General features: G+C 50.7%; 1 protein-coding gene across 1 annotated transcript in view; it reads right to left on the reverse strand.

Annotated features, from left to right (window-relative positions):
* Positions 1–396: 396 nt before the first annotated feature.
* Positions 397–27259, reverse strand: part of DBNL (drebrin like) — a 35123-nt gene continuing 8260 nt past the window's right edge. The window contains exons 4-14 of the mRNA XM_024211663.2: positions 25687–25761; positions 24512–24658; positions 23357–23434; positions 18984–19135; positions 16252–16306; positions 15675–15749; positions 14156–14261; positions 11189–11341; positions 5945–6072; positions 3547–3652; positions 397–2078 (exon numbers count right to left, since the gene is read on the reverse strand). Of these exons, the coding sequence (XP_024067431.1) occupies positions 1939–2078; positions 3547–3652; positions 5945–6072; positions 11189–11341; positions 14156–14261; positions 15675–15749; positions 16252–16306; positions 18984–19135; positions 23357–23434; positions 24512–24658; positions 25687–25761 (1215 nt within the window). The 3' untranslated portion in view covers positions 397–1938. The remainder of the gene's footprint in view (positions 2079–3546; positions 3653–5944; positions 6073–11188; positions 11342–14155; positions 14262–15674; positions 15750–16251; positions 16307–18983; positions 19136–23356; positions 23435–24511; positions 24659–25686; positions 25762–27259) is intronic.

The following is a 27259-nucleotide window of genomic DNA, read 5'->3' on the forward strand; positions in this document are numbered from 1 at the left end:
GATCTCAGAGAGCCTGAGAATCAAGCAGCTGGCAATCTAAGCGGGTACAAATGCACGCACCCACTGCTGGAGATGCTCTATGGAGTCCAGCCTAAACAGCAGGGGCTGAGGCAGACAGCGCAAACATTTCCAAGGATGGGCCAAGCCCAGGAGGCTACGTGACAAGAGTAAGGCATTTCATATGGCCACAAGCTCTTTTTTAAGATTCAAACTCTGTTGATTAAACACCACAGGCTCTGCCTACCCCAAGCCCATATCCAAATGCAAAGCCTCCACCGTCCAGCCAGAGATTTTGACCAGAACAGAAGGAAGGGTGCAATTGAAGCCCCCAAAACTGATGAGCCCCGTAACCACCAACTAAAGGTCAGTGACACCCCCAGTGACTGGCTGCAGCCATCACCACAGAAAAGCCCTTTATTGTTTCCATCAGCACTCCAAAGGGAAAAGATGAGAGAGAAAGTCCACACAAACACAAGCCCACAAGGCTGGTGAGGCAGGATGAGCAGACGGGAAGGAATGCAACACACGGCTTTCGGCACCCACACGGCACAGAAACGGCTTGGAGTAGTTCTCACTGCAGCTGGAGAGTCCTGGGGTGGGAGGCGTCGGGGCTGGAGCAGCCAGGACATTCTCTCTGCAGCTGCAGGGAGAGGGAGCAGCTGGCAAGGGGGCAAGTCAGGGCTGGGGAATAAGGGCTCCAGCGTCTTTCGAACCATGTTTGTTTGTTAAAGCAACATAAGGGAGGAAAACTTGTAGTAGGAAAGAGGGAGGGTAGGAATAGCTGAGTTAGGATCCCCATTGTTTCAGGGCACAGTGATAGTTACTGGATTATATATAAGGCAGGGAACACCGTGATTAAGGAGGTGGGGTTCATTACAAATCCCTAGGTTTGCCTTGCTCAATTTCCCAGAAAAGTCTCCTTTGGGGAAAAGACAACTTTGCGTACTTTAAGAAATCTACGCCACCCCCGGGTCCCCATGGCTAACAGAAAATGTTACTGTGCACCCATTGCTAGTCCCCGGTGAGGAAAACCCTCTGGGAGAGGCTGAGAGGATTTATTGGTAAATGAAATATTGGTCCAATGCATGCATGATAAATATCCTTACCCGAGTTCTATAACTGACCACTGCTCTAAAGGAATTGTGCAAGATGCTGCCACAGCATGACATGCAGCTGCACAGCTCCATAGTGTTCAGTTGCCACAGGGATTCATCCTTTTCATTCCCACCTCAAACGTAGAGGAAGCGAAATGCAAACCTCACTGCAGTACAATGGGCAGCTTGCGAGTTGAAGCCCCAGAGACAGCAGGAAATGCAAAAATCAGGATTCTATGAGCAACGGTCACTTGACCTCAGGACACCTGTGCAGCCGCACTGGCTAGACTGTAGGACGTATAATTTAATAGCGCATGCGCAGAGAGACAGTGTTGCTAATAGAAGGCTGACTTGGGCATTGCCCGACTGCTTGGTGTCGGTCTTTGCAGCATTAACCCTGCAGTGACAGATCCACACTGGTTACTGAGCCATACGGAATGCTAAATCGGAGCCCGTCTGATTACCATTCCCTCGCGGATCCGGCTGAGGGGCCCTTTTCCTCCATGAGAGACACCTGTTCTGAAGTGGGGGGCTTGTTTCCTGAATGCCTGGTAGGGAGCAGTCATCCGTCCCTCCCCCTTAAAAGGTTTCAGCTGTCGAGTGAAACATGTAGGTAAGTTATGCAAATGGCCACGGCTCATTTCAGACCTTCACCAAGAAGTGTCAGCTAAGCTGGAGGGGAAGAGGGCAACAGAGCACCGTTGGGTTCTGCCCTGGGACCAGGGGAGCAAGGTGATGGCACGTCACGCCTTAAAAGCCACACAATTTAAATGTTGAAGAATCAGATTTCATCAAGCCACTTTTAGGGGTAACTGCTCCCCATCCTCCTTCCCCCGGAGGCTGCTTATTCTATCAATTCCACGTAGTTGGCAGGGAACATGCCGAAGTGGCCGTCTGGGCCATAGCCACGCCACCAGCCCTCATCGATCATCTCGATGTTGGTGATGATGTTCTCAGGATCAAAGGAGATCTCAGTGTCATCGGCTGGAATGAGACAGAGCAGGGGAAGGTCAGAAGCTAGCTGATGTCACACAAGCTATTGAGGAAAAGACAGGGACATATGGTCACAACTGAAAGCTCTCCATCCCTAAACCCCTTCGCTGCCTAAGGTTGCTCTTTCCCTTTAACGGCATTTTTGGTGCCCTGCACAAAATCCGTCTGCGGGAAACACTGTTATTTGTATTATTGTAGCTCCTAGGAGCCCTAGTCCTGGAGCAGGACCCCAACGTGCTAGGCGCTGTACAGACAGAACAATAACACAGTCCCTGCCCCAAAGAGCTGACAATCAAACGATAAGACAAGAAACAGATGGTGACTGATGGGGAGCACAAGGAAACAATGAGACAATATGGCCAACAGACGTCTTAGCAGACCAGCAGCTTTAACCATTGTCAAGTATTCTGCAGGCATAACAGCAAAGCAGAATTTTAAGGAGGGATTTAAAGGTGGATGAGGGAGTTTTGCCTGTGTTTATGGGGAGCTTCTCCCAACCTGAGGGGCAGCGTAGGAGAAGGCACAAACAGGGCTTGTTTGAAAATGTAACCAGTGGGCGATGGAGGCTGGGATCACGGGCCGATCGGAGGTGGGAGCCAACCTTTCAATACTGAATAAGAGACGCTAGGTCAGGTGTGGATAGGTCGTGAGGGGCCTTGAAAGTTTTGCGAAACGTGTCAGAGGTTTTGTTTGGAATCCGCTGTCAAAACGCAGACTCACTGTGGACTCATTTTCCCTGCTCTTGCTACGTTATCTAGGATTGCTTTCCGTGGTCAATGAATCTGGAGGCCCCATATCTGTGGAGCTGCCATGGTTGCATGGTGATCTGTATTAGGGATTAGGGGTAAAATTTTCAAAAGCACCTGACTCACTTAGGAGCCTTTAGGTGCTTTCCTCTTTGTTATGGTGCCAGCCTGACAGTAGTTTTTCAGAGCAGAACCATATCTTAAGGGTAGCAGAAAATGACGGGTTAGATCATCAAAATGTCGTAAGTTCATTGACTTCCACTAAGCTACTAGGGTTTACACAAGGTGAGAATCTGGCCCGGCGTGCTTGGAGGCAGAGGGAAAGGAGCCAGAGGAGAGAGCCCGGGAAGGTAAGAGGGGTAGGGAGTCCAGGAAGTGGAAGGGATGGCATCAAATACTGCATCATTTTTGGATCCAGGCTGCATGAAAGACGCTGTTGCACAGCAAAGCTACATTGCACTCTCAGCTGTGTACGGCGACTGATCGCCAAAGGAAGTTACTTCGCTGCATTGCTGTTCTTTGATGTACACCGGGCTCCATCACCCGTCTGGATCTGCATCACTGCCCAGGAGCCGGGGGGGACTTTCCCGGGCTACCCCTGAATGCAGGGGAGTACGTGCACACTTAGAGGCACTGGGGTGGGAACGTGTGTGACACTGAGACCACAGGGCTGTCAATTCCCAAGATTACAGAGAAATAAAGGAGCCACGTACCAGCCTGATAGTCGTACAGCGCTCGGGCACATAACCCTTTCCCCTCCAAGTTCGGCCTTTGCTGGTACTCAACAGCACACTCATATTTGGCATCTTCAAGCTGTTCCTTTGAAGGCAAACGGAAATAGACAGTGTTAAATGTGAACGAGTTTGCATTTGCTGTTGGAGTGCCATGGGAAGCCCAGCTGTCAAGACCTGCATCAATGTGGAGCAACCTAGCTCTTTCCCACCTCTCCAAACAAAGCAAACAACCCAGTGCCACGCATAGATCCTTTACTCGGCACTTTCCACGAGCCTCTCTCATCCATGAGAGGAATGTTGGTAGCAGTCTGTTTGCGAACTGCAGTCCTGTTATAACGATGGTGTTACGGGGACACAGACCAGACCACCCCCATGCGAACAAACACCCCTGTAACAGCGTGAACAGAACACACACAAACATTCAAATATTGGTCTCTGTCCCCAACAGAAGAACAAGAGGGTTCTCCGCGGGCAGATTTTCTTTCACCTCCCCAAAGGGCAGCATTGGAACGGACTGCCCAATGACCAACCTGACAACAACAGAAAGGCACTGATGGCTATGCTTGTTGGACCACAGCCGCTTTATCCCATCCTGACACAAATCAGAGAGGCAGCATGACCCAGGGGTTAGGGCACTAGCCTGGGATGTCAGAGACCTGGCTCCAACAGACTCCCAGCATGACCCTGGACAAATCACTTGTCACAGAATTATAGAAATGCAGGGCTGGAAGGGACCCTGAGTCTCTCCCTGGGCCTGGACAACGCGGATCATAGCACTGCCCTACCTCACGGGGTGTTGTCAGGATAGATAAATCCAGTAGCGATTGTGAGGTGCTGAGATACTACCCCATGGGAGGGTAGAGAAGTACCCTGGATACATCAAACTAGGTTACACTGAACTACAAAATCTGTAAAAACCTCAACAAAATATGGACCAGATGCCAAAAATAATGCAGGAATCATAAAAATGCCAGCTATGGAAAAATCTACTTGATGTTTCTAAATGAGCACTAGTGCCAAACGGCAAAGGAGATGACCCTTGCAGTTTAAAGGGCAGTATCAGAAGCACGGACATTTGAACTGTGCAAAGAGGGATTGCAACACAAGAAAAAGGAAGTTTTATCTGGGCTGATACTGCCCAAGGGAGGAGAGCACTCCAGCTTCACACACTAAGCTTGTGCAACTAATCTATGCAACGTTTACCAACCTACCGTATGCAACTACAGGTTGATGCTTTAAACCGAAACATTCACACTATGTGGGTGGAAAAACTACCACAAATTAGGAATCATCTGCTGCTAAACCCAAGCCTGGAAAGAATTTAACCCCAATCAACAGAAAACAAATCTTTATACATGACTCCACCCAGCTTAGAAACAAATAACAAAACCTTTAAGAAGTGACTTTGTAACTCTACAGGCCAGAAGGTACCTGATTTGCAAATCACAGACCAGAGAATGTCACCGAGAGATTCCTGGCTGAGCTTTAAGAGTGTTAAGAAAAAGGGATTTATTCTTGAACGATCAGAAGTGATGGAGAATCCACCACATCCCTAGGTGGGTTGTTACTCCCACTATTACAACATTTGTGCCATATTTCCAGTTATTTGTCTGAAGTTTTAACTCCCATCCCTGGGATCTTGCTAGACTTTACCTTTGTCTGCTAGGTTATAGAGCTCTCTACTAACAGATCTCTTCCCCCTGTCAACGTGCCCTCCAATTTTTCCCATCCATGTGCAGAATGCATTTTGCTATGTGCACCAATATGGAGGTGATGTGTGGCGGGGGTGGGGCCAAGGGGTTCGGACTGTGGGAGGGGACTCAGGGCTGTGGTGCAGGAGGTGAGGGCTCTGGCTGGAGGTGCAGGCTCTGAGGTGGGGCCAGGGATGAGGGGTTCAGGGTATGGGATGGGGCTCAGGGTTGGGGGAAAGGTGGGGTGCGGGGTAGTGAGGGCTCCAGCTGGAGATGTGGGCTCTGGGGTGGGGCTGGGGATGAGGAGTCTGGGCTGCAAGCTGCCCTGGAGCGGCAGCAGGCAGAAAGGACTCCCTCCAGCTCTCTCCCCCCGCCGCAGCAGCTCTGGGGCTAGGAGAGAGGGGCCCCTCCCCGCTGCTGGGGGGGCAGGAGAGGCATCTCTCCTTGCTATGCCACAGACCTGGGGCTGGGGGGGCGGGAGAGGCATCTCCTTGCTGTGCCGCAGCCCCGGGACTGGGGGAGTTAGGTGTGTGGCCCTTGGTGGTCTCCTGCACGGCCGCGCAGGCACACACCTTAGAGGGAACTTAGCCGCCTATAGGTACTTCTAGGCCGTAATCTAGTCATCTCAATCTTCTTGGTGTTAAACAGATTGAGCCAAACAGCCCTGTTTCTGTAACGAAACCCACCTGAGTGGGGGGCTCTTCGTAGACAGCTGACTCATCAGGGGGTTCCTCGTACAGAGCGTCCTCTTCCACTTGCGGCTGGGACACCGGGGGGACTGGACTGTACCTGGTGTCCTGCACAGCAGCGTCACCTAGAAAGAAACCCAGAATACCTTGCGGTGTCAATCCCCTCACACACTGGTCCCTCCCTCCCGTCAGAGCCATGTGCCGGACAGCTTTCTGAACCAAGCTCTGACCCGTAGACAGAGGCTAAGGAGGTACCAGATCACGATCAAAAGTGGGTATGCAGAAGGGGGGACCTGGAGGAAATGATCAGTGCATCAGGGTTGACAGCCTACAGCTCCTTCCATCCCTCTAAGTATCGAAGAGAGAGGTTGAGCTGGTTAACACTTATTTCCTATGGAAAATAGCTCCCCCCTCAATGGAAAATGTTGCCAAAAAATCCATTTGTCAAAATTTTCCAGTTTCCATCCCCCACTGTCCTCCCCAAAATTGTAAGGGGCTGGGGGGGGGGCGGGCAGGGGAAATCACTTCCTAACCAGCTCCAGTAATAGGAAGACAAGGAGCAAGAAGGAAGAGAGGAGACCTGAGAACAGGTGGGTAAGATCACATTGGGCCACAGAGATGAACACAAGGAGCTTGCGTTAGAGCCCAGGAGGAGTTAGAGGAAAGGGGCGATGGAGCTGGAGCAGCAGGAGAGTAATGATTTTAGCAATGCTTTTTTTGGTAGATTGGAGACGATGGAGAATGGACAAGCTTTATCATATCCTCCAGCCGCTCTCCCGGGGCCACGCAAGCTTGGGCCCTTACGCAGCATTTTCTACTATTGTATCCAGTCTGCCTAGACAGCTGGGAGAGTGGAAACGGTCAGAGCCACTGTGGGACTTCCTCACCAGGAACAAGGGTGGTGGGTCTCGTGAGACATCTAAACCTTTAGGCCCAGTCTACCTGATGAAATGCAGGTGTGGTGTACCGGGGTTGTCAGCAATCGCGTTTGCTGAACATGGTTTGTTCTTGTCTGCCCCTACAGCCAAACTGTGTGCAGATAGGGTCATTAGGGGGACATTTCAAGGCTCTAGAGCGTGCTAGGGAGAAGCCTGTGTCTGGCTGCGTCGACGTAAGGAATGATAAGAAAACTCCTGGAAGTGAAGTTTAGATGATTACAGAGGCAGCTTAAAGTTCAAGTGCTCTGCTGTGACATTCTCAAAATGCTTCTGGTTCCATACGCAGGGCTCCAGAATCTTAAGGGGTGGAAGACGATGTTGAGAGGAGAGGTTATTAGGAGTTTATTAGATGCAGAACTTGGGGGGGGGAGGAGCCTATTCAGAGGGGACACGCTCCATCTTAGACAAATCAGGTGCTGGAAGAGGGAAGGAGGTTTATTTAAACTAGAGGCTGATTGGGAGCTGACAGGCTGGGGAGCACTCAGATAGGAAGAGACACCTGCTAGAGGGGTCAGCAGCAAGAGGGAAACTATGCAGGCAATATAAGACAGGACGGATGTTACAGCTGCTCTGGCAGAAGGACAGGATGCAGTCACAGAGACATTAACTGGGTTTCCGTCCCCAAACTAAGGCTGTGTCCGCCTTCAAAACCCTCCCAAGATGCACTTCTCCCCTGGGGACTATGGGACATCACCAATGCACAATGGCCAGGCTAATGCCAGACATCTTATTACCAACCCAGTCCCCACACTCGACCCTGCAGATTGTGCACACAACCAGTCTAGGTAGCCAAATGTGCTCATCACCATTCCCCTTGTCCATCTTCTTCCCATGCCCTCTGCTTGTCAGGGACTATCCTTTCCTATGCAGAGCCCAGGACAACGGGGCTCCTGAGAGCTGCTAGGCAATGCGCAAACAAGCCATTTCAGATCACTGAATGTCAGCCGCTGCCTGCCTCCCCTTAGAATCCCATACAGCGATGGGAACACCACAATCCAGGAGACGGATTGCTAGTGGGATGTCGCTGCTTGCAAGTTAGCCCTGAGCAGGACCAAGTTTAGAGTTAGGTCTAAATCTCTCCTCAGCACAACAGCGACCCCTAGCGGGGAATGCATGAATACATACCAGTTGCAACCCAGTTTCACCTCTAGCAGGGAGAAAGCTGAGATGTAGTACGGAACCTGCTATGGTCTCATGTTCCTTGAAATACAGAAGCTGGTCGCTTTAGAGTCATAGAGTTTAAGCCCAGAAGAGACCAGCAGATCATGTAGTCTGACCTCCTGTCTAGCACACGCCGCCAGCACCACCCCACACAGTAAACCCAACCACCCAAGTTAGACCTGCTTTGTGCAGCGCCTGCCCCGCCAGCAGGGGCTCTGGTGGTTTGTGTCTGGGTGCGTTTACTTTTATTTCTGAAGGAAAGAAGCTGGCGGAGAGGAAAGTCGGTCACTAGCCCTAATCCTAGGCTAGTGGCACCATCCAAAAGGCACCAACCCTCTCAGCACTAAGGGAGAAAACAGGGTGAAGGTAACAGATGCCGGGACCAGGTACTGGAAGAGGAAGAGACGCAGCAAAGAGAACTTCACCGCAATGTGGCTGCTGAATATTTAGCAGAGCCAAGCAGCTACAGGGCAGCACGCTGGAGATGGAACCTCACACCGGGAAGGGGCTGCTTCACTGCTGCAGAGCGTCGGCTAGCTGGAGGAAAGGCCACTTGCAACTCAGAGGCGTGCACGGAAACCAGAAACAAAGCAGGACTGGTCAGAGAAGGCTGGATCCATGAATAAGTTTGCCCTATATGTCCGCGCTGCCCCTGGTAGGAAGCTCTCTGCAGCAAGGACACTGCCAGGCTTCCCTCCCACTCTGAACATTCCAAACACTTGGTTCCTGAGGACACTGTTATAAAGGGGATGTGTTGTCTCAGGAAATTAAGCCTCTGGTAGCTTTGCTGTAACCCAGGGATCAGGCCCAGTGTCAGCTTCCTTATCACCAAAGCTCTGGTGCAGAACAACAGTAATCCTAAACTCTTCCAGCACTAAACCGCAAAGCTCATGGGGGTCAGTATTATCATCCCCATTTTACAGATGGGGAAACTGAGGCACAGAACAGGACAGTGACATACCCACGTTCACACAGTAGACAAGGAGTAGAGATGGGAATAGAACCCAGGTCTCTCAAGTCCCAGCCCAGTGCACTATTCAACAGGCCACACGGGCCAAGCACACTGAGACTTGTATTTTATTACAGCATTTGGAGTAGTGGACATAAGAACGGCCATACTGGGTCAGACCAAAGGTCCATCTAGCCCAGTATCCTGTCTTCCGACAGTGGCCAATACCAGGTGCCCCAGAGGGAATGAACAGAACAGGGAATCATGAAGTGATCCATTCCTTGTCGCCCATTCCCAGCTTCTGGCAAACAGAGGCTAGGGACACCATCCCTGCCCATCCTGGCTAATAGCCATTGTTGGACATATCCTCCATGAATTTATCTAGTTCTTTTTTGAATCCTGTTATAGTTTTGGCCTTCACAACATCCTCTGGCAGGGAGTTGACTGTGCATTGTGTGAAAAAATACTTCCTTTTGTTTGTTTTAAACCTGCTGCCTATTAATTTCATTTGGTGACCCCTAGTTTGTGTGTTATGAGAAGGAATAAATCACACGTCCTTATTTACTTTCTCCGCACCAGTCATGATTTTACAGACCTCTGTCATATCCCCCCTTAGTCGTCTCTTTTTCAAGCTGAAAAGTCCCAGTCTTTTTAATCTCTCCTCATATGGAAGCTGTTCCATACCCCTAATCATTTTTGTTGCCCTTTTCTGAACCTTTTCTGTTTCCAATATGTTCTTATGAATTTTGCAAGGTGGTTATACTGATGTACCAAGTTCCCCAGGCCCCCTTGAACCTCTTGGGATGGAACCTTTCTATGCTGGGTCCCAGAGACTGCATTTTGGGGACAATTTGAAAGAAAACCCAGAAGTGTCCTTTTTCAGCTTTAAAAAAAATAGAAGACGTTCTCCACGAGTAAATTAAAAATGGGTGAATTTCAGCACTTCAACCTTTAAGCACTCTGTCCTCCAGGAAGCATAACCTTGTAACAGTACACAAAGGAAATAAAAGGAACGTTGTACTTCACAGTAAAAATAATTTGGGGAGGAAAGAGGGTGTCATAACAAGCCTGGGTGTCACTTTAATTATGGAGTTGCAACCAGCACCTCTACAACCCAGGTAGATTAAGCAAAGCAAAATCATAGCCCATGACCCCAGTGTGCAAGGTGCTGTACAAACACAGAACTCATCCGTGTTGTATGTACTGTAACATTTAGGTCATACTAAATAGCCTAACTAGAAATAAAAATAATAATCTTACATATCTGCAATGCAGGGGAGTTTGCATTACTGTGAGAGATCCTTCACTTTTGCACTCTCTGGATTTTGTATCTGAACATGCAACGTAAACGTTGTGTTACTGCTGATTTAAAACATATTGTATCCTTGTTTTCTTTTTAAAAGAAAATAAAGGAAAAGGAGAGAAAAGGAGCCACCTGCATGTTTTTACTTAATTCCTTGTTTTAACCTTCGCTGCTAAGACCTATGGGACTGCTGGTGGATGTCTAGTGGCATCTGCAGGACTAGATCCTTCCATTGCAAGTTCTCCAGTGCAGAGACCCATCTAGCTCATTTGAAAAGCACCTAACACACTTAAATACATAAACCGGGCCCTGCTAATTGAGCAGGTTCAGACAAGCGCTCTCAAGTACGCCTGCTTTTAGATTTTTAGGCATCTCTTCCCCACAACGAAAGCCTGCTGGCTCATAAAGGCCATTCACATGCACTGTTTGGAGTCCAGCCATTGGAGTTATTGGTGAGCAAAAAAGACATAATGCTGAGAAGCTGGATTATTCCCCACTCTCCATAACACCAACAGCTGAAAGGACCGTCTTCAGACTTAGCAAACAAAAGTCATTCCTGGTCTGAGATACAGCAGGCAAAGTTTCTGGCCCAAAGGAGAATTTTTCAGAAAGTTATGGGCATGTGGAGACAGAATGAAACTAAGCCATGACAACCTTGAAAATATCTTGTACTACGGCAGAAGCCACAATAGCTGGCAGATCTGCTCCGAGAGCCAAAGTGAAAGCTCTCCCCTGGTGGAACTAGGGGGGCTGACGCACCCCCTGGCTTGAAGTGGTTTCCATCATATACAGGGTTCACAGTTGGGTTCAATGGCTCTCAGCACCCCCACTATACAAATTGTTCCAGTGCCCCTGCCTAGTGACCTGGTGGGGAAGGTAAAGCAACACACCTGAGCCAGGAACCGGAGAGGCTGGAGGCGTCTCCCGAGCAGAGGGCTGGACAAGGGAGGGTGGATGAAAGGCCTGGGCAGCTGAGTGGACTGGGGAGGCCGGAGTGTGGACAGGGCTGCTCTCCTTCTGCAGGAAGGGGCTCCGTAGCTTGCCTGGGAAGGACGGAAGCAAGAAACACACTAGGCACATCAAGCAAGCAAGCGAGCTGTTCAGAGAAGAGTACAAATGGGAAGTACCTACTCTTCGCTCCACCATCTCTGCGCTTACCCCTTTCGAAGCAGCTATAGCAGTTAGAACCAACTGTTCCGGTGCGGCACTGCTCTGAAAAGTGACTCGGGAGACACGGCACCTTCTCGCTCAGCTGATCTGCCCCTGAGATCTGTGGGATTCACTGTCCGAGACACAGTCTTATTGCCTAGTATTCCTGAGTTCCAGTCCAGGGACTGCCACAAGAGTATCCTATCACTTTCTATATCCCCTGCTACACTGTTACAGCAAAAGGCAGAATGTGAGGCAGGGGGATCCTATGGACAACAGCCTCATTCACTACCCAAACCCGCTTCAATTGCTGTCCATCCTGTGCACTAAACGAGGCAGGAGTCCTTTTGGAAGAAATCGCATGTGTTCATGTAATTAATGACTACTATAATGCATATGCACAAGGAGGACAAATTAAGGATGCACGGGCAACCTCCATTCTGGCACTGCTTAACTTCTGAGTGCTTGACTGTGCAAAGGTAATAACGTTCTTTTAGTTTACTTTTCCATATGACGTTTCCTAGGTTTTAAGAGAAAACTGCAAAAACAAAAGTGCCCTCGTGTGGAATCACAAAGACTCCAGCCATAGGTCATCAGCAGGCTTTGGGTACGTCTATACTTACCTCCGGGTCCGGCGGTAAGCAATCGATCTTCTCGATCTTCTGGGATCGATCCCGGAAGTGCTCGCCGTCGACACCGGTACTCCTGCTCCGCGAGAGGAGTACGCGGAGTCGACGGGGGAGCCTGCCTGCCGCGTGTGGACCCGCGGTAAGTTCAAACTAAGATAGTTCGACTTCAGCTACGTGAATAACGTAGCTGAAGTTGCGTATCTTAGTTCGAAGTGGGGGGTTAGTGTGGACCAGCCCTTTGACCCTCAGTTCTGTAGGAAAGTCCTCTACCCCCTGAGTTAAAGGAATAGAAGCTAGCCAGAGGCAGCAGTTATCTTCTGTGTCCACCACTAGAGGGGGATGTTACACACACTTTCCCAATAAGACTCTGCCTACCCGGCACAGTGCACAATTCTGCTAGACAGCAGTGAAGCGTGGAGTATCAAGGGTCTTAGGTTCTAATCCTGGCTCTGGGAAGGGAATGTTACAGCAGTGGTAGAGGTTACAACCTAGCCAAGTATATAGCCGTGTTATTTGAGGGAGGCAGTGTGGCTAAGTGAATAAGACTTGGGTCTCATGTTAAGAGACCTCGGTTCTGTTCCCTTCTCTGCCAGATATGACCATGTGAGCCACAATAAGGGTTGCGAAGCACAAAGCAACATTAAAAGCAGTCAGCGGGAGAGGTGAGATTTGAATTACCACTCGCCTGGCTTCCAACACAGCGTGCTGTCAGGCTAAAGGGTGTTTTGCTGGGAGGGTGCAAGCGGGTCACTATTTAACTGAGCGAGGCTTTGGAGCATGCCCGGTGCAGACACAATGTTCAGTGAATTAAGTCTTGAGCCAATACTACCATGCATATGCAAATGACAATTTCCTGGGACTAATCACCAGGTTTGGCCAACTTGATTTTTCGGACAGCAAAGGCACCTCTTTTACATCAGGACTATCTGCTGTCAAATTTCAAGTACCTACTGCAAACCCTGGAGATGCCAGAGTTGTTCAAAGAATCAGATGGAAAATGTCTAACCATCGGCAGAGGCATCTGTTTTTCCTGCCTCTTGTGCTCAAAACCAGCAGCGATATTTCTGAACGTTCAGCCCCTTGGAACACAAAGCAAGACATTTTCCACTGCTCCACTAAGCTACTGCTTGCTTACTTACCCACGGCCATAGACGGAGTCTGTGGCAAAGCAGGGATTGAACCCAGTTCTTCCATCCTAGTACCCTATCTACACCACCATCCCTCCTTTTAAGTGGTCTTCACATGTGGCGCTGAAGGTCCCTGGTTCAAATTGGGGTGGTGAAGCTGGTGAAAATCATGGAAGTCAGACTAGCTGATCTCAAGGGTACCTTCTAGACCAGGGGTAGACAACCTGCGGAACGCGAGCTGATTTTCAGTGGCACTCACGCTGCCTGGGTCCTGGCCAGCGGTCCGGGGGATTCTGCATTTTAATTTAATTTTAAATGAAGCTTCTTAAACATTTTTAAAACCTTATTTACTTTACATACAACAATAGTTTAGTTATATATTATAGACTTATTGAAAGAGACCTTCTAAAAACGTTAAACTGTATTATTGGTAAGCAAAACCTTAAATTAGAGTGAATAAATGAAGACTCGGCACACCACTTCTGAAAGGTTGCTGACCCCTGTTCTAGACTTAACATTCACAAACCTATTTTTGCTGAACCAGTAAAAAAATCCAGGAGACAGCAGGGACAAGCATGGAAAATCTCAACCTCACCGGCTGGGTGAAGTTATTAGCTGCTGAAAAGGAGAGGCTTATAATGGGAAGTGTTTGACAAACTTATCTCTAGGCATTGCTCCACCTATAATGCAGATCACATGGTTGCGTGATAGGAGTTTTATCAGAACTGGAATGACCACTGTAACTCACTGCTGCCTCTGGCACTCGGGAGTAGCATGCCTATCCCAAACACATGCTGATAACACCTTCGTATCACACGTTCCCTATGTATTTACCTGTCAGCTATATGTTAACATGGCATTGATAGTGTCTTTCCTGAGGAGCTTTATAACCCCTGAGCAGGCTATCAGCCAGCACTGTTCTCTCTGCTGATGTTCCACTCTTGCTTTATACCTGGTTGGGAATCGAAGGCGGCTGTTTCTGAGGGTATAGACCTCTCCTTCTGTTTGAAGATGTCCCGTGGGTTCACTGATCTTTGCGCTATCAGTGATGCCGCTTCCTGTGAGGAAAAAAGAGCACACACGCATCCACGTAAGACACAAGCTATTATTCCCACGGTTGCACAATCGATTCTGACACCCGGCTCTGCAATACACAATGCTGGCAGATGGTTTGGTTTTCAAGGTAAGAACCCATCTCATTTCCTAAATCCCTGGGTATTGCTCACCCACCTGCCTGGAACAGCTTTAGAACAGTTCTGCTCATTCCCTTCAGGATGTACCTACAAGTCAGTGCTGAGAGGTCACTTCTACTCATCAGCTCCAAGTCCTAGAGGGGTTGTGGTTTCATCGCTGTTACTGTGCTGTGTACGTTTTCAACAGAGTAATTAACCACCGGAACACTTTACCCAGGGTCGTGGTGGAGTCTCCATCACTGCGCGGTATTAAATCAAGACTGGATGTTTTTCTAACAGATCAGCTCTGGGAATTATTGTGGGGACCTTCTCTGGCCTGTGAGACACAGATCAGACTAGATGATCACAATGATCCTTTTCTGGCCTTGGACTTGACGAGGCCTCTGGTAGAATGGATACGGTGGTATCATGGGACGTAGTCACAAACCCTCTGATGACACCAAGGCCTACGTTACCACCTTGCCCTGCGATTCCTTCTCAGCACTGGCCCTCTGCCTGCATGAAACAGGCAGCTGGAGAACAAGGTACCACCAGTATGGCACATGGAGCCTCTCACTTGTTCTGTAGAAGTCCTCTATTGGGGAGCTCCACAGGAGCAGCAGACAGGCCTCACTTATGACTGGGAACTAAACTGGGAAGCCTAAATTTCACCCTCTTTTTCCCTCCCTTCACAGAAATACAGGAAAGCTGTGGGACGAACAAGACCCAGCCACTAGGACAAACAACGACAGTCCCCAGGAGACCAGCAGCCATCAGTGGAGGCCTGGAGCAAGCCCCTGCACCCACAGGCTAGGCTGGGGGAGGGCAGCGAAAGCTCCCCAGCCCCCAGGAGCGTCAGGAACAAGCACCTGTGACACCAAGAGAAGCATGGCCATGAGGCGTGTGGAGGCAGATAGGAGTCCACGCCCCTCAGAAGACCCACAGCCCACAACAAGTTGGGGAACAGGCCAACCAGCTCTCAGGAGACCCACAGCCAGCTGTGCGGGCCTTAGAGAGTAACTCAAAGCCCCCAGGAGACAAGCACCCAGCTGAAGGACCAGGCAGGCGAGGCAATACATGCGACTGCTGCGTCTGAATAGTCCGTGCCGTGTCCCCAGCACCTCTGAGGGGAAGGGAACAAAGGAAGGGTTACCGCGAGGGTCAATTCATTCCATGTGCACTTCAAAGCGGCAGGAAAAGGAGCGCACTGCTCAGCCATGGACTGCCCGTGGGCCCGGCTGGCGCAGCCGTGGCTGTCGGTGCTGGAAGCAGATCATGGGAGCTCCTCCTCGCACGTACCTGAGCTTTCTCCACAGACTCGCTCCTCCGGAGGCCCCTCCGCTGGGTGGCCTGGTGCTCCGCTTCCTGCTCCTTCTGTGGCACAAGACAACCCTTTGCTCTTGCAGCCACAGAGACAAGGATCTCTCACCCAGCCCCCAGGCCAAACCCCGCCCCGAAACATGGCTTCCCCTGGCGCCGGGGGACGGGAACTAGGAGCAGCATTGGAAGGATGGTCATTACAGAGCCAGACAGCCAAATTCTGGACACACCCAGTTTGCCAGGCTTTGGAACCTGCCTATGAGAGTGACCGCCAGCTGATGCTCTGACAAAGCCGCTCTCTGTCCAATGCACCTGGCCGGACAGACAGTTCTGCAGGTGTTGGACGAGTCATTCCTGACCCCTACACACATTCCACAAGGGAAGCCCTGACACTGCTTCAGCCTGTCTAGGTATAACATTGCTCATGGGCATCTGTGTCTGGAGCTCCCCCAGACGCAGTCCACGCTGCGCTATTCTAGGAGACCCTGCCCCCTCCCCAGATTTCTGCAAGAGTCACGAATAAGAGGTCGAAGGGACGGCGATTGTCAAAACTCACCCATTGCTGCTTCTCCTTGTCCCTGCTCTGGGTATCCTGCTGCTGCTGGAATTTCCTGCCATTGTAAATAACAAACTGGAGTTAAATAATAACCAGGCCGAGTTGCTCGCTCTGCCCCTGGTGCCAAGCAGCCCAGCTGGGCGGAGCTCCCCGGCTCTCTACTGCTGCATACTGCACTAGGGCTCTGGCACAGGCAACCTTACAGCGGGGTGCTGCCCTCACCTTCCCTAAAATTGGCGCTTTAGGGGCTCCCCTCTGTCATATGAACAATCCCCATCCTTGCCATAGTGTTCACAAGGAAGGACCCCCACCCACCCATTCCAGGACTTCCTCATAGCAGCAGCAAGCACTTGGCAGCCAAACCTGTGGGGGCCCCTAGGGCCAGCTCCAGGAGCGGGAGGGAGGGTGAAGCATTTCCCCAAGGTTCTGGCTTAATACGTGGGGGAGGGAGGGAGGGGGAAAAGAGATCAGGATAGGTGTGTCAGCCCCAACCCCGAGATGAGACCACCCCCCACCCCACTATTGGAGTCATGTAGGTGGGAACTGTGGGGCAGTAGCAAGGAGATGTGGCCACTCCAGCTTCTCTGATCACTTTTCACGCATCACCATGGGACCCCTTTCCCCCCAACACACCCTTCAGGGGTGGGGAAAAGAACTCCCTGCCCGGGGGGCCAGGTAGACACAGACTGGGGGGCTGTTCCTCCCCCCCCAACCCCAGGCTCTGTGAAAGGAATTCTGGAGCCAGGATATCCCTGCCCCCACTGGAAAGACGAAGGGAGGTCAGAGCCCATGTGGACAGTGTCTAGTGGCAGTAAAATCAGCCACCGCTCTCCCCACCCCGTGTCCTTAGCGGCAGAGATGTTTTGGAGGGGAGGAAAGGGGTCGCTATTGCCAGCCCCCGCTCAGGAGGGCAAGGGGTGGGCATTGCTGCCTGTTCTCCCGGCAGGGGGAGGTGCTGGTACCCACCTTACCCCCTGCGCCTATCAGTGCATGGCTTTGGGGAGGGGTTTGCTCCCTGCCAGTCTATCATGCTCCTTGCTGACTCTGGGGTGCCTCTGGTGTGGCTACTCATACCGCCGCTGGGGGCACAGGACCAACGAGACTCCCGGTCAGACACCAAGCAGGGGTCAAGGCTCGCTCTCATTAGGAGGAGCTACAAAACACCCCCAAACATACTACAGCCTCACACCAAAAGTGTTAACAGAGTCAAGGTTGCCAGACTGCAGGATCCACCAACACAGACCCCAAAGAGCGTGGAAATAAGAAGTTACATTGCTCCACAGCCCCTAAGCCCCATCTCAACCCTCAGCTACCTTGTCTACCCTGCACTGCAACCAACAGGCTCCGGCCACATTTGCTGCTTATAGCGTGTGGCCTTGAGAAACTGCAATGTCCTAGAGCTGTAGGTGTGTGTATTTGGGGGGGAGGGGAATGTCCCTAAACGTGGGACTGTGTCAGACTGCAAATGGTGGATGCAAGAGGTGCTACTGTAGCATTCTGGAAACCGTCTGTGAATGGGTGAGCTGTGGTTTCAGCCATGGTTTCAACACCTAGCATTTGTTTTCAGGCAGCAGCTACAGAATTGAGATCTGCACGTGTGCTGGGGCAGCAGACGTATTGCCAGCAACCAACACAGAAACAGCCTGGGCACAGACACCACTGTGGTTGTGCTGCACAATACCATGGATGGCCATAGGGTTAGGTATAAAGATGAGAGAGAGTCACGTCTAAGACTGGGCTTATGGTTGTGCCAATCGGAGCCCTGGTCCGATGGACCGAGCAAGGTCTGTTCGCTGGGGCTCCCCTCTTGAGTCTGAGAGAGCTGTTTGAGGGAGGAGGCAGTTCCAGGGTGGAGGAGGCAAAGTCTTGCCCGTCAGATCAGCCTCCATGCCCTATTGGGGACAGGACATAGAGGGATGGGGCAGGACGACTTCAGCTGAAGTTGCTCAACAAAGCAGAGCTTGTAGCTTGGCTGTGGAGAAGGCACCTTCTCCACCTGGATGATTTACCAGACAGGAGCCCCATCCAACAGAATTTACTAGGCCCATTGGACCGGGACTCCACGGCATAGCCTTAACTCTGACCTCATAAAGACTATGACACATTAGTGAGTGACTCGCTGTCATACTGCCTAGCAGCAGGTAAGCCAGTCAGTTGCTGGAGTTGTGTGTGTGTCAGCACAACTGGGAGGGTCAGAGGTGTGTACTGTGGGTGGCTGACTGTTTGTATAGGAGGCGAGGGTGTTGTAGAGGCGAGCAGCCAGGGTGTTTCTGGAAGTGGCTGTTGCCTGAATGGTGACTTCCTGGATTTTCAGCGATTGCATGGACAGGAAATGCGCTGGAGGAACTTTAACTGAGAGTTCACGTTGTTGTGCGCGGACAGATAGAGCGAGTCTGCCACTCCCTGAAACCCACTGGGCCACACACTTCCCCTCTCTGCTGACAGGAATGGGGAGACTGGCGCAGTGAAGGGGACATTTAGGAGAGACGCCAGAGATCTGGCTGGAAGGGCACTGGGACTGTCTTCTGAGGTGAGGGTGGAGCATTCCCTACATAGGTCCTCGCTCCTGGGTCCTACGCTCTGCAGCGTGGGATTGCTAGCCTGATGGCATGTGGTGGTAGGGGGAGGGGGAGAATAAAGCAGCCCCTGGGTCAGAGGGAAGGAGACCAGACAGACCCCTGGAATAAGGCAAGGAAGCTGTTAGAGCTTCTCAGTGCAAAGAAGAGACTCACTTCTGAGCATCAATCTCACTGGATCTCTCTTTAAACCTTCGCTCACGCCCGGCTGCTTCCTGCAGCTCCCGCTCCTGGTGCTCTTTGTCCAGTCGCTGCCGCTCCTCGTCCACTCTCCTCTTCTCCTCCAGCCGGCGGTTCTCCTCATCTTTCTAAGGACAGGAGCGTGCCAAGTCTGGTTAAAGCTGCCAGCACGGGAGAAAAATCCCCACAGCTCTCTCCTCACCATGTCTTCGTACTTTAATCACCAACCATCACGAGAGATTTACAGCTGGTTACTGTGTTGTCCACTACAGCTGGATGCACCGTCAGCTGGAGCGTGTGCAGCCCTGGTTGCTCTAACATCACCCCACACGCTCCTGGGAGGGCTCCAAGGACTCCACATGGAGGGCGGACCCAGAAACACAGACTCCTCTCTCAAAGACTTTGCTTGCTCATGTAAGCACAAGTCACAGAAGCCCTGACAGCGATCAGGGCCATGCCCTGAGACAGAGCCCTCCCCTTCCTGATGGGAACAGAGAACAGAAACTGGGACCTGTAGCCCAGAGGGCTAGCTTTGCCTTTATTGTAGTCAGCTGTAACACAAGGAACCTACAGGCCTGTGCCCTGTAAGACATTAGCGTAAGCAAGTTAGCATAAGTATAGTCAAATAAAGTAGGCCTGTTACCCTTGTCATAGATAAATGGCCTGACAATTACCCTTAGCTTTTGGGGAACTAGGAATAGCTAGCTGAATAGCAGGAGTTGGAACCTAACGGTAACCGGTAACTGCAGGAACACAGAAGTGATAACCACAAAACTGCTTGAGAACAAAGGGATGGGTATGATAATGAGTATTAATTTGTTAACCTATTGGGAAGGCCGCGAATCATTCACGGTGGTCACGGAAACCACGGCTTCCATGACTTTCCGTGACCTCCGTGAATTTTGCAGCGCTGGTGCGGCTGACCCCAGGATCACCCCAGCAGCTGGGGAAGCCCCAGAGCCAGCCACACCAGCCGCTGCTCTGGCAGCCCCAGGCAGCTGGTACCTCGTGCTGCCCTGGAGCAACGGTCCGGGGGCAGCAGCCGCATGGCCCTGGGTCGTCCCCCACCCCTCCCCCCAGCAGCAGGGCCCCCGCGCTGCCCCTCCCCCCAGCAGCAGCAGCAGGGCCCCCGCGCTGCCCCTCCCCCCAGCAGCAGTCTTCAGGAGCGCCCCCCTCCCAGCAGGTAAGATTTAGTCACAGGTATTTTTAGTAAAAGTCATGGACAGGTCACAGGGCTGTGACTTTTTGTTTATTGCCTGTGACCTGTCCATGACTTTTACTAAAATACCCGTGACTAAAACGTAGCCTTACCTATAGGATAAGTGCACCCCAATATGATGAGGGTGAGGAGGTGAGATTTGGGCATGGCAGGCTGAGTATTAGCATGAATATTCCTGATTGGTGCTCAGGCTCTATAATAGGGCAAACCACCGTGTAGGGAGAGCGCTTTTCCATTGTTAGCTTTCCATTTGCCCCTTCGGCGCTATTGTTATCTACCATCAGTCTGGAGCATTGAGGAACCTGGACCATCGGACTCATTTGACATGCCAGAGACAGGGCTGGTTCTTTGTCTCTTACCACCAGGTCCTCAAGGAAGGGTGCAATATGTAAATCTAAGAGCTTATGCAATGAATGATACCACAGATATCCCCAGTACTGGATTATTCCCATCTATTATTGTGGCTTGGAGCTTTTCTGGCTTTATTCCTTATTTTAATACAAATTGTGAAGGCTTTGCTTTGCCCTCAGTGTGAGTGTCCCTGCCGTATATCCCAAGGGTCCCTACGGGATACTGAACTCATTGATTTCAGTTCTGTATAGCCTGATTCTGGGACAAGAACCTGATTACCTTCAGATCAACCGGCCATCAACACAAGTACTACTGACTATTAAAAAGGATCGGGCAACAGACTCTTGCTTCCAGGGTGTCCACACTAGAGAACATTCCCCCAAACCAACCTTCCTTTGCTAACACTGGCTCAACTCCACTACAGGTATCACCGGAAGCTCTCTGCAGCAGATGGGTTGTCAACACCCATAGGAGCCATTAGCATTGTTCAGAGCAGCTTAACGCAGGTGGCGTTAACAGTATCTGCAGGTGCTGACAACCCAGGGAGCTCCCAGCACTGAACATGGGTGAAGTTAATAATGGTGGGAGGTTTGCAAGAGAGTGTCCATGTCACAGTCACCCCCTAACAGAGATTGTCACCACCTCCCTTCATGAGGCTAATCTTTAACCTCATCAACCCTGTTAACTAAATCACTCAGGTACTTATCCGGCCACCATCACCACAGTATCTGCACACCTGATAACCTCCAATACATTTAACCTCACACACACACACACACACACACACACACACACACACACACACACACACACACACACACACACACACACACACACTCCCATGAGGTAAGGCAGGGCACTGTGGTCCCTATCCTACAGAGGAGGCACAGAGCGGCTAAGTGACTTCCCTTGGGACACTCAAAGGAAGTCTGTGGCAGAGCAGGGAATGGAAGCGCGGTCTTCCAAGACCTAGTGCGATTGCCTACCCATTGGACCATCCTTTCTCCGTCTGGCCAGGACTGAAGAAACCATCACTTGTCCCCAGTGTTTAGCCTCCTGCTCCTAGGCAGGCTCATGGCTGGTTTATACTTGGTATGCAGGCAGATTTAACTAGCCTGGTTTCTAAACCTGCCCTGAGCAGCTAATGCACAAGAGACCTGCAACACCACCCTACGTGGCAGTACCCTGGATGCCTCTAGGCCGGGACCCAGAGACAGCACTGGCTGCTCTGGTAGATGGCCTAACCTATCCAGAGCCAGCCTCACATCCTGCTGCCCCTCTCCACAGCATTTCATAGCATCCATCACCAAACACGCCTGTCACGTATCCAAGAGGCTGCAGGAGGGAACAGAAATGACCTGAAGTGGTTCCAGTCCTTCCTCTCAGGCTGAACCCAGAGGGTCCTTATGGGGAACCCTTCCTCCAACACCCTCATCAGTGGAGCCCCACAAGGCTCTGTCCTCTCCCCCACCTACAGGAAGCCACTGGCGGGCTGCTGAGACAACATGGGCATGAGTGCCAGCAGGACAAGTACGACCCCCCCACTCCAGACGTCCTCCGTGTCAAATGGAGCAGCACCACTGCCTTGCTCTCTCAGTGCCTAGTCAAAATTGAAAGAGCAGCTGGCCAGGCTAAGCCCAGGCCAGACTGGGCAGCGGGGAGGCTTTGGAGAACTTGCTTCCTTTGTAACATCGCCCACTGTCAAGGGCACCCGCCCTCAGATTGTTAGCTTGGTTTTCAGACTCCTCTGTGCTACTACATGCCCCAACAGGCAGTGGGACAAAACATGTCCACTTCCTGCTGGGACTGGCGGGGAGATTGTCCCATCAGACACAGCCCTGGCCACGGAAATGCTCACATCTGGGACCTGCAGGCTTCATTGTCACAGCTCGGGATTTAGATCCAGGGATGAGTCAAACACCCGTTAAGGACTGCAGCGGCCTGACTGCTTAACCAAACCCGCCGCAGCATTCCACTCAGAGCACTGGTTCCGTAGTCACAGCCCTCTTGGGATCTGACCTATTTCCCCAAGAGACACCTTCCCCTCCAGAGCCATGACCTCCCACAACAGCTACACCCCACTTCATCCGTGAACCTGCCGACCATCAGTGGGAGCCTCGAGAGGGCAGGACTCTCGCTGGAGCTAGACCAGACTACGGAACTCACTGCTACAAGAGAGAAGAGACCACAAACCTCAGTATATTCAGAACCCTTCCTTGATTCGGCTTCCCCTCAGTAAGTTCTTCACACACACACACACACACACACACACACACACACACACACACACCCACCCACCAAGCTAATGAGTCAAAAGGCTGGGAAAGAAGAACAGAGCTTATTGTCATTTTGGAAGCTCTCAGGTGTTATGAGATGAGGACCAAATAAGAATCTAGACAGACCTTGAGGGACAGTGACACAGAGATGAGCTGCCTAGATATGAAAACTTACATGTCTCCAGTTAATTTTCACCTGAAGCACAATTTCCTTCCAGCCTCACTCCTGTATTTTGGGTTCTGCTTACACACCCGGCAGGACACGCGGGAGTCAGGACAGTCCCCAATACTTTTTCCAGTCACTTCTATAGCAGCTGGAAACAGCCACCCCCACTAAAGCAGAACAAACCCTTCCCATGCCATGAATCCATTAACCAGTAGTCAGCAAAACCCAGCCTTAGGAAGGGGAGGAAGAGGCAGTTAGTGACAAAAAAGCTCATGTTAAATCCAAACACCTTACCCAAATCAAGCCTCCCTCACCAATCCAATGCTCGGGGACTCACCTCTGCTTTAGCCCAGAAGTTATCTTTACCGACCCTCTTGATTTCAGACATGGCGTTTGTCTTCTGGTAGACAGAACCCTGGAGGTGGACAAGAGAAGCACACAGCTGAGGCAGTCTGTATATAATCAGGATCTAGTTGTTAGAAAATTGCAGCAGACTGGCAATACAGCCCAGCATCTTTCAGGTTCCCCTCCCAGGATAGTGAGCCCAAAACTGTTCAACAGGACCATTAAGTGCCTGCTTCTGTACAACCAGCCATGCGGTCTCCACATTCCCCCAACCTTGGAGAGGGCCCTGGAAAGGGAAAGCCCAATGGAATGTTGAAAGCCAGTTTATGACTCCGCATGAGCCAGACCCTGAAGTCTGGCCCAGAGAGAGACAGGAAGTTGTAATCTGAGAGCTGCATTTTAGAGACAGACAAAACTGGCAGGATGAGGGAGGGAAATTACCCAAAAGGAAAAAGACAGTGGTAAAGATATAGATATTTGAAGAATAAGTCCCCGGCCCCACCTTGCCATGTGGCAGAAGCTAAGGAGCTGAGAGCTCATCACTGGATCAGCAAACTATCTTCAATAACAAGAGAAAGGAAGACAGACACAAATAGCAATGAAACAGCACCAAGACACAGATGATTAAGAAGATCAAGAAAGTACCATTCAGTGACCAAGCTGAGACGGTCAGCAACCTGACCCTGACGTACTGCGTGTGTGGATCTTTTCTAGTGTTGAGATGAGCTGATGCTTGTACAGTGTTTGAAAAGTGAAAGCGCAAAAATCGATGTTTGAAATTGAAAAGCATTTGCTTTTCTTGTGAGCTAACACACGTGAACTCTAACATCTTGGGAGGGGTGCTTTAGAAATTCCAGTGTTGTTGCTTTGGAGTCACTACAGACAAGACAACACTTGAGAATACACTGAGGCTGGTCTCTCATTTCGCCCCGGCACTAGCCATCAGCTCCAGAGAAAGAAGTTCTGAGATACAGAGGGTGAGGCCATGAAGAATACCACGGCTAGCTTCAGGACAAGGGCACCGTCACACCAGGATCAGAGTCGAGCAGCCCTATTTGCCGCGCAGCTGAGACACTGGCAGCTAGATCCCTGCTGTCCCTGCAGCCCAGGGGTGCAAAGGTTACTTAGAAAGGTCCCAGGAACTCACCACTGGCGTCTGAGGGCCTGAATCCTGGAACCTGCTACTTTCTTTATGGAAGTTGTAGTTTGCACCGGAAGCCTTGGCAACTTTCTCCATGATTGAGTCAGGTTCCACGTCCTCCTCCGCCCGAGCATTTATCGTCACATGGGCGCCCTGGGCAGAGAAAAAGAGCAGCACAGTTAGGAGAAACTTGACTCCGAGGGCTAAAGGACGACAGCTTTCTGCCGAAAGAGACACACTGCCGCAGAGTGACCCAAGAGCAGACTGGCCTGATTTCACCACTGCACGTGCGGGGCAGACACTTCCTATGGGAACAGAGGCCTCCAATCCCTCTGGCTGCCTTTTGTAAGAACCCCGCAGAGGGGAAGGAAGGGAGAGGCAAAGGGAGCCATTAAGATCTGGTCCCACACTTCATGGAGTGTGAAGTGGCACGGTCAGGCTGCTGCTGTCACCCATTCTCCTCCAGCTCCTGACGAGGATGCTGGGCTGACCTGAACTTTCCACTTTAGAGACCTGAGCCACAAGTTTCTGGACTCAATGCTGAATCTAAAACAGAAAGGATAAAGGAACCCCAAGGTCAAGGGACTGAAAGAGAGAGGGCAGAAGGAGACATGACACGTTACTGCACTGAAAGCAGGGTTTAAAGAAGCCATTTGCCCACAAATTGCAGCTCAAAGGGCTGCCAGATATGAGGGAGAACTGTTAAACTAACAGGTAAATATTCACAACGTAAGAGAGAATGCGTGTTTGTAGCTCTCCCCTCTCGTGTGGTCTCTTTTTCCATCAGAAACTATTTTTCATCGGGGAAACCCCCTAAAACACATTGGTTCTCAAAGAAACTTAGAAGAACGTGTCTACCAGCAACAAGCCCCCACGGGATGCTCAACAGGTTCACTTCACAGGTGGTTAAGGGGACTCAGCTGAGTGCCAACGGCATTTTAACACACACCCTGCTGTGGCTTTCTGCTGTGTTTCTGTTCCAGGAGAAGCCCATGCTCACCCGGGAAGATCCCAGGCTGTAAATATGGAGTGGCCAGAGCCCTGCAATACTTGCTGTACCTCTCTCGGGCCTTTCCCAGCAGGAAGGACAAAAAGCCAGGGCTGCAGATCTGGAATAAAAGGGAGGCCAAACAACAGCAAAGGGAGGGTCCAGGGAGATCATCATAAAAACATGACTGTACCTTTAAGAAGTTTGCTACGGTGCTGACATGGTTGGCACAAGCTCCCTTTCTCACATCGTTCACGCCTTCGCCAGTCTGCAAAGAGAAACCATCAGTACCTAGAACCTCATCTCAAGGACTGTGTAGCACTCAACTGAGACAAGCCTCCCCTCGCATGGCTCCTTGAAACAGGACATCACAGCTATCACCCATGCTAGGGTGAGGTGGAGGACAGATTGAGGGGAAGAGATGCTGCATGTCCAAGGCAAAGCTCTGGCAGCATTACTTAAAGTGAAGGAGAGGAATGCAAGAGATGAATGTAAAATAAGCATCCAAGTGGCAGACCCCCTCTCTGCTAACCCTCTCCAGAGCTACCAGTGCCTGGTTCCTCGAGAACAGGATCCTACTCCCAGACACTGGGCCTGTAAACCTGGCTGCCATCTTAGCTGACACACCAGGGATTGAACTGAGAACCTCAGCGGCTGAAAGCAAGAGTTGCTACAGCTTGAGTTGAACAGCCAAGGTGCCAAAGGTGGGGCTGCAACAGACGCGCATCTTCCCCCGGATCAGGCCCAGAGGGGGACCTGTAACACACATGGATCAGTGCATTAAGGACCATCACAAAACTCACCACCTTCTGCTCCAAGCGCAGGCAATTTCTTTGACCAGCCTTCTAACATCAATACGAAGCAACACGTACATTTCAAAAAACCTAAAACCCTCCCAAAACAAGACACTCCACTGCACAGGCTTCTCCCCCGGCGAGAGGGCTGAGAGAAAAAACAACATGCGGCAGACCTGTCGTCACATGGCTTCCACTGTACTGCTGGAAGGCGCTCAGATACTACAGTGACGAGCACAGTACAACAACCTATACAGAATAAAGAACAGTGCTGTGCATGCTCTGTTTGTGGAATCTCAACTCCAAGTTTTCCTCACTTTCAAACATTTTATTCTAGCTATAATGCTCTAGAGAGGTTATTTTCAAGATATTTACAGCTTTAATAACCTTAACCTAAATAACCCAATAATATTTACTGCTAGCTTAACTACCATACTAATCCATGGTGCGCCCACACCTTGAATACTGTGTCCAGTTCTGGTCAGCCCATCTCAAAAGGATATAGTTGAAATGGACACGGTTCAGTGAAGGGCAACAAAGATGATCGAGGGTATGGAATGGCTTCCATACGAGGAGACACTAAAAATATTAAGACTGTTTAGCTAAAAGAGAGATAATTAAGGGGGAAGCTATGATAGAAGTTCTATAAAATCATGAATGGTATGTGTGTGTGGGGGGGAAATTAATAGGGTTCCCACAAAACAAAAACCAGAGGTCACACCATGAAATTAACAGGCAGCAGGTTTAATACAATAAAGAGGAAATACTTTTTCACACAACATACAATTAACCTGCGGAACTGTGCCATGACGGCCAAAGTATAACTGTGTTCAAAAAAGAACTGGCTAAGTTCATGGAGGACAGGTCCATCAGTGGCTATTAGCCAAGATGGTCAGAGATGCATCCCATGTTCTGGATGTCCCTAAACCTCTGACTACCAGAAATGGGGAGGGGAAGATGGGTGGATCATGA

Source organism: Terrapene carolina, unplaced genomic scaffold (genome assembly GCF_002925995.2).
Source record: "Terrapene carolina triunguis isolate 2854851 unplaced genomic scaffold, T_m_triunguis-2.0 Scaffold53, whole genome shotgun sequence".
NCBI classification, from domain to species: domain Eukaryota; kingdom Metazoa; phylum Chordata; order Testudines; family Emydidae; genus Terrapene; species Terrapene triunguis.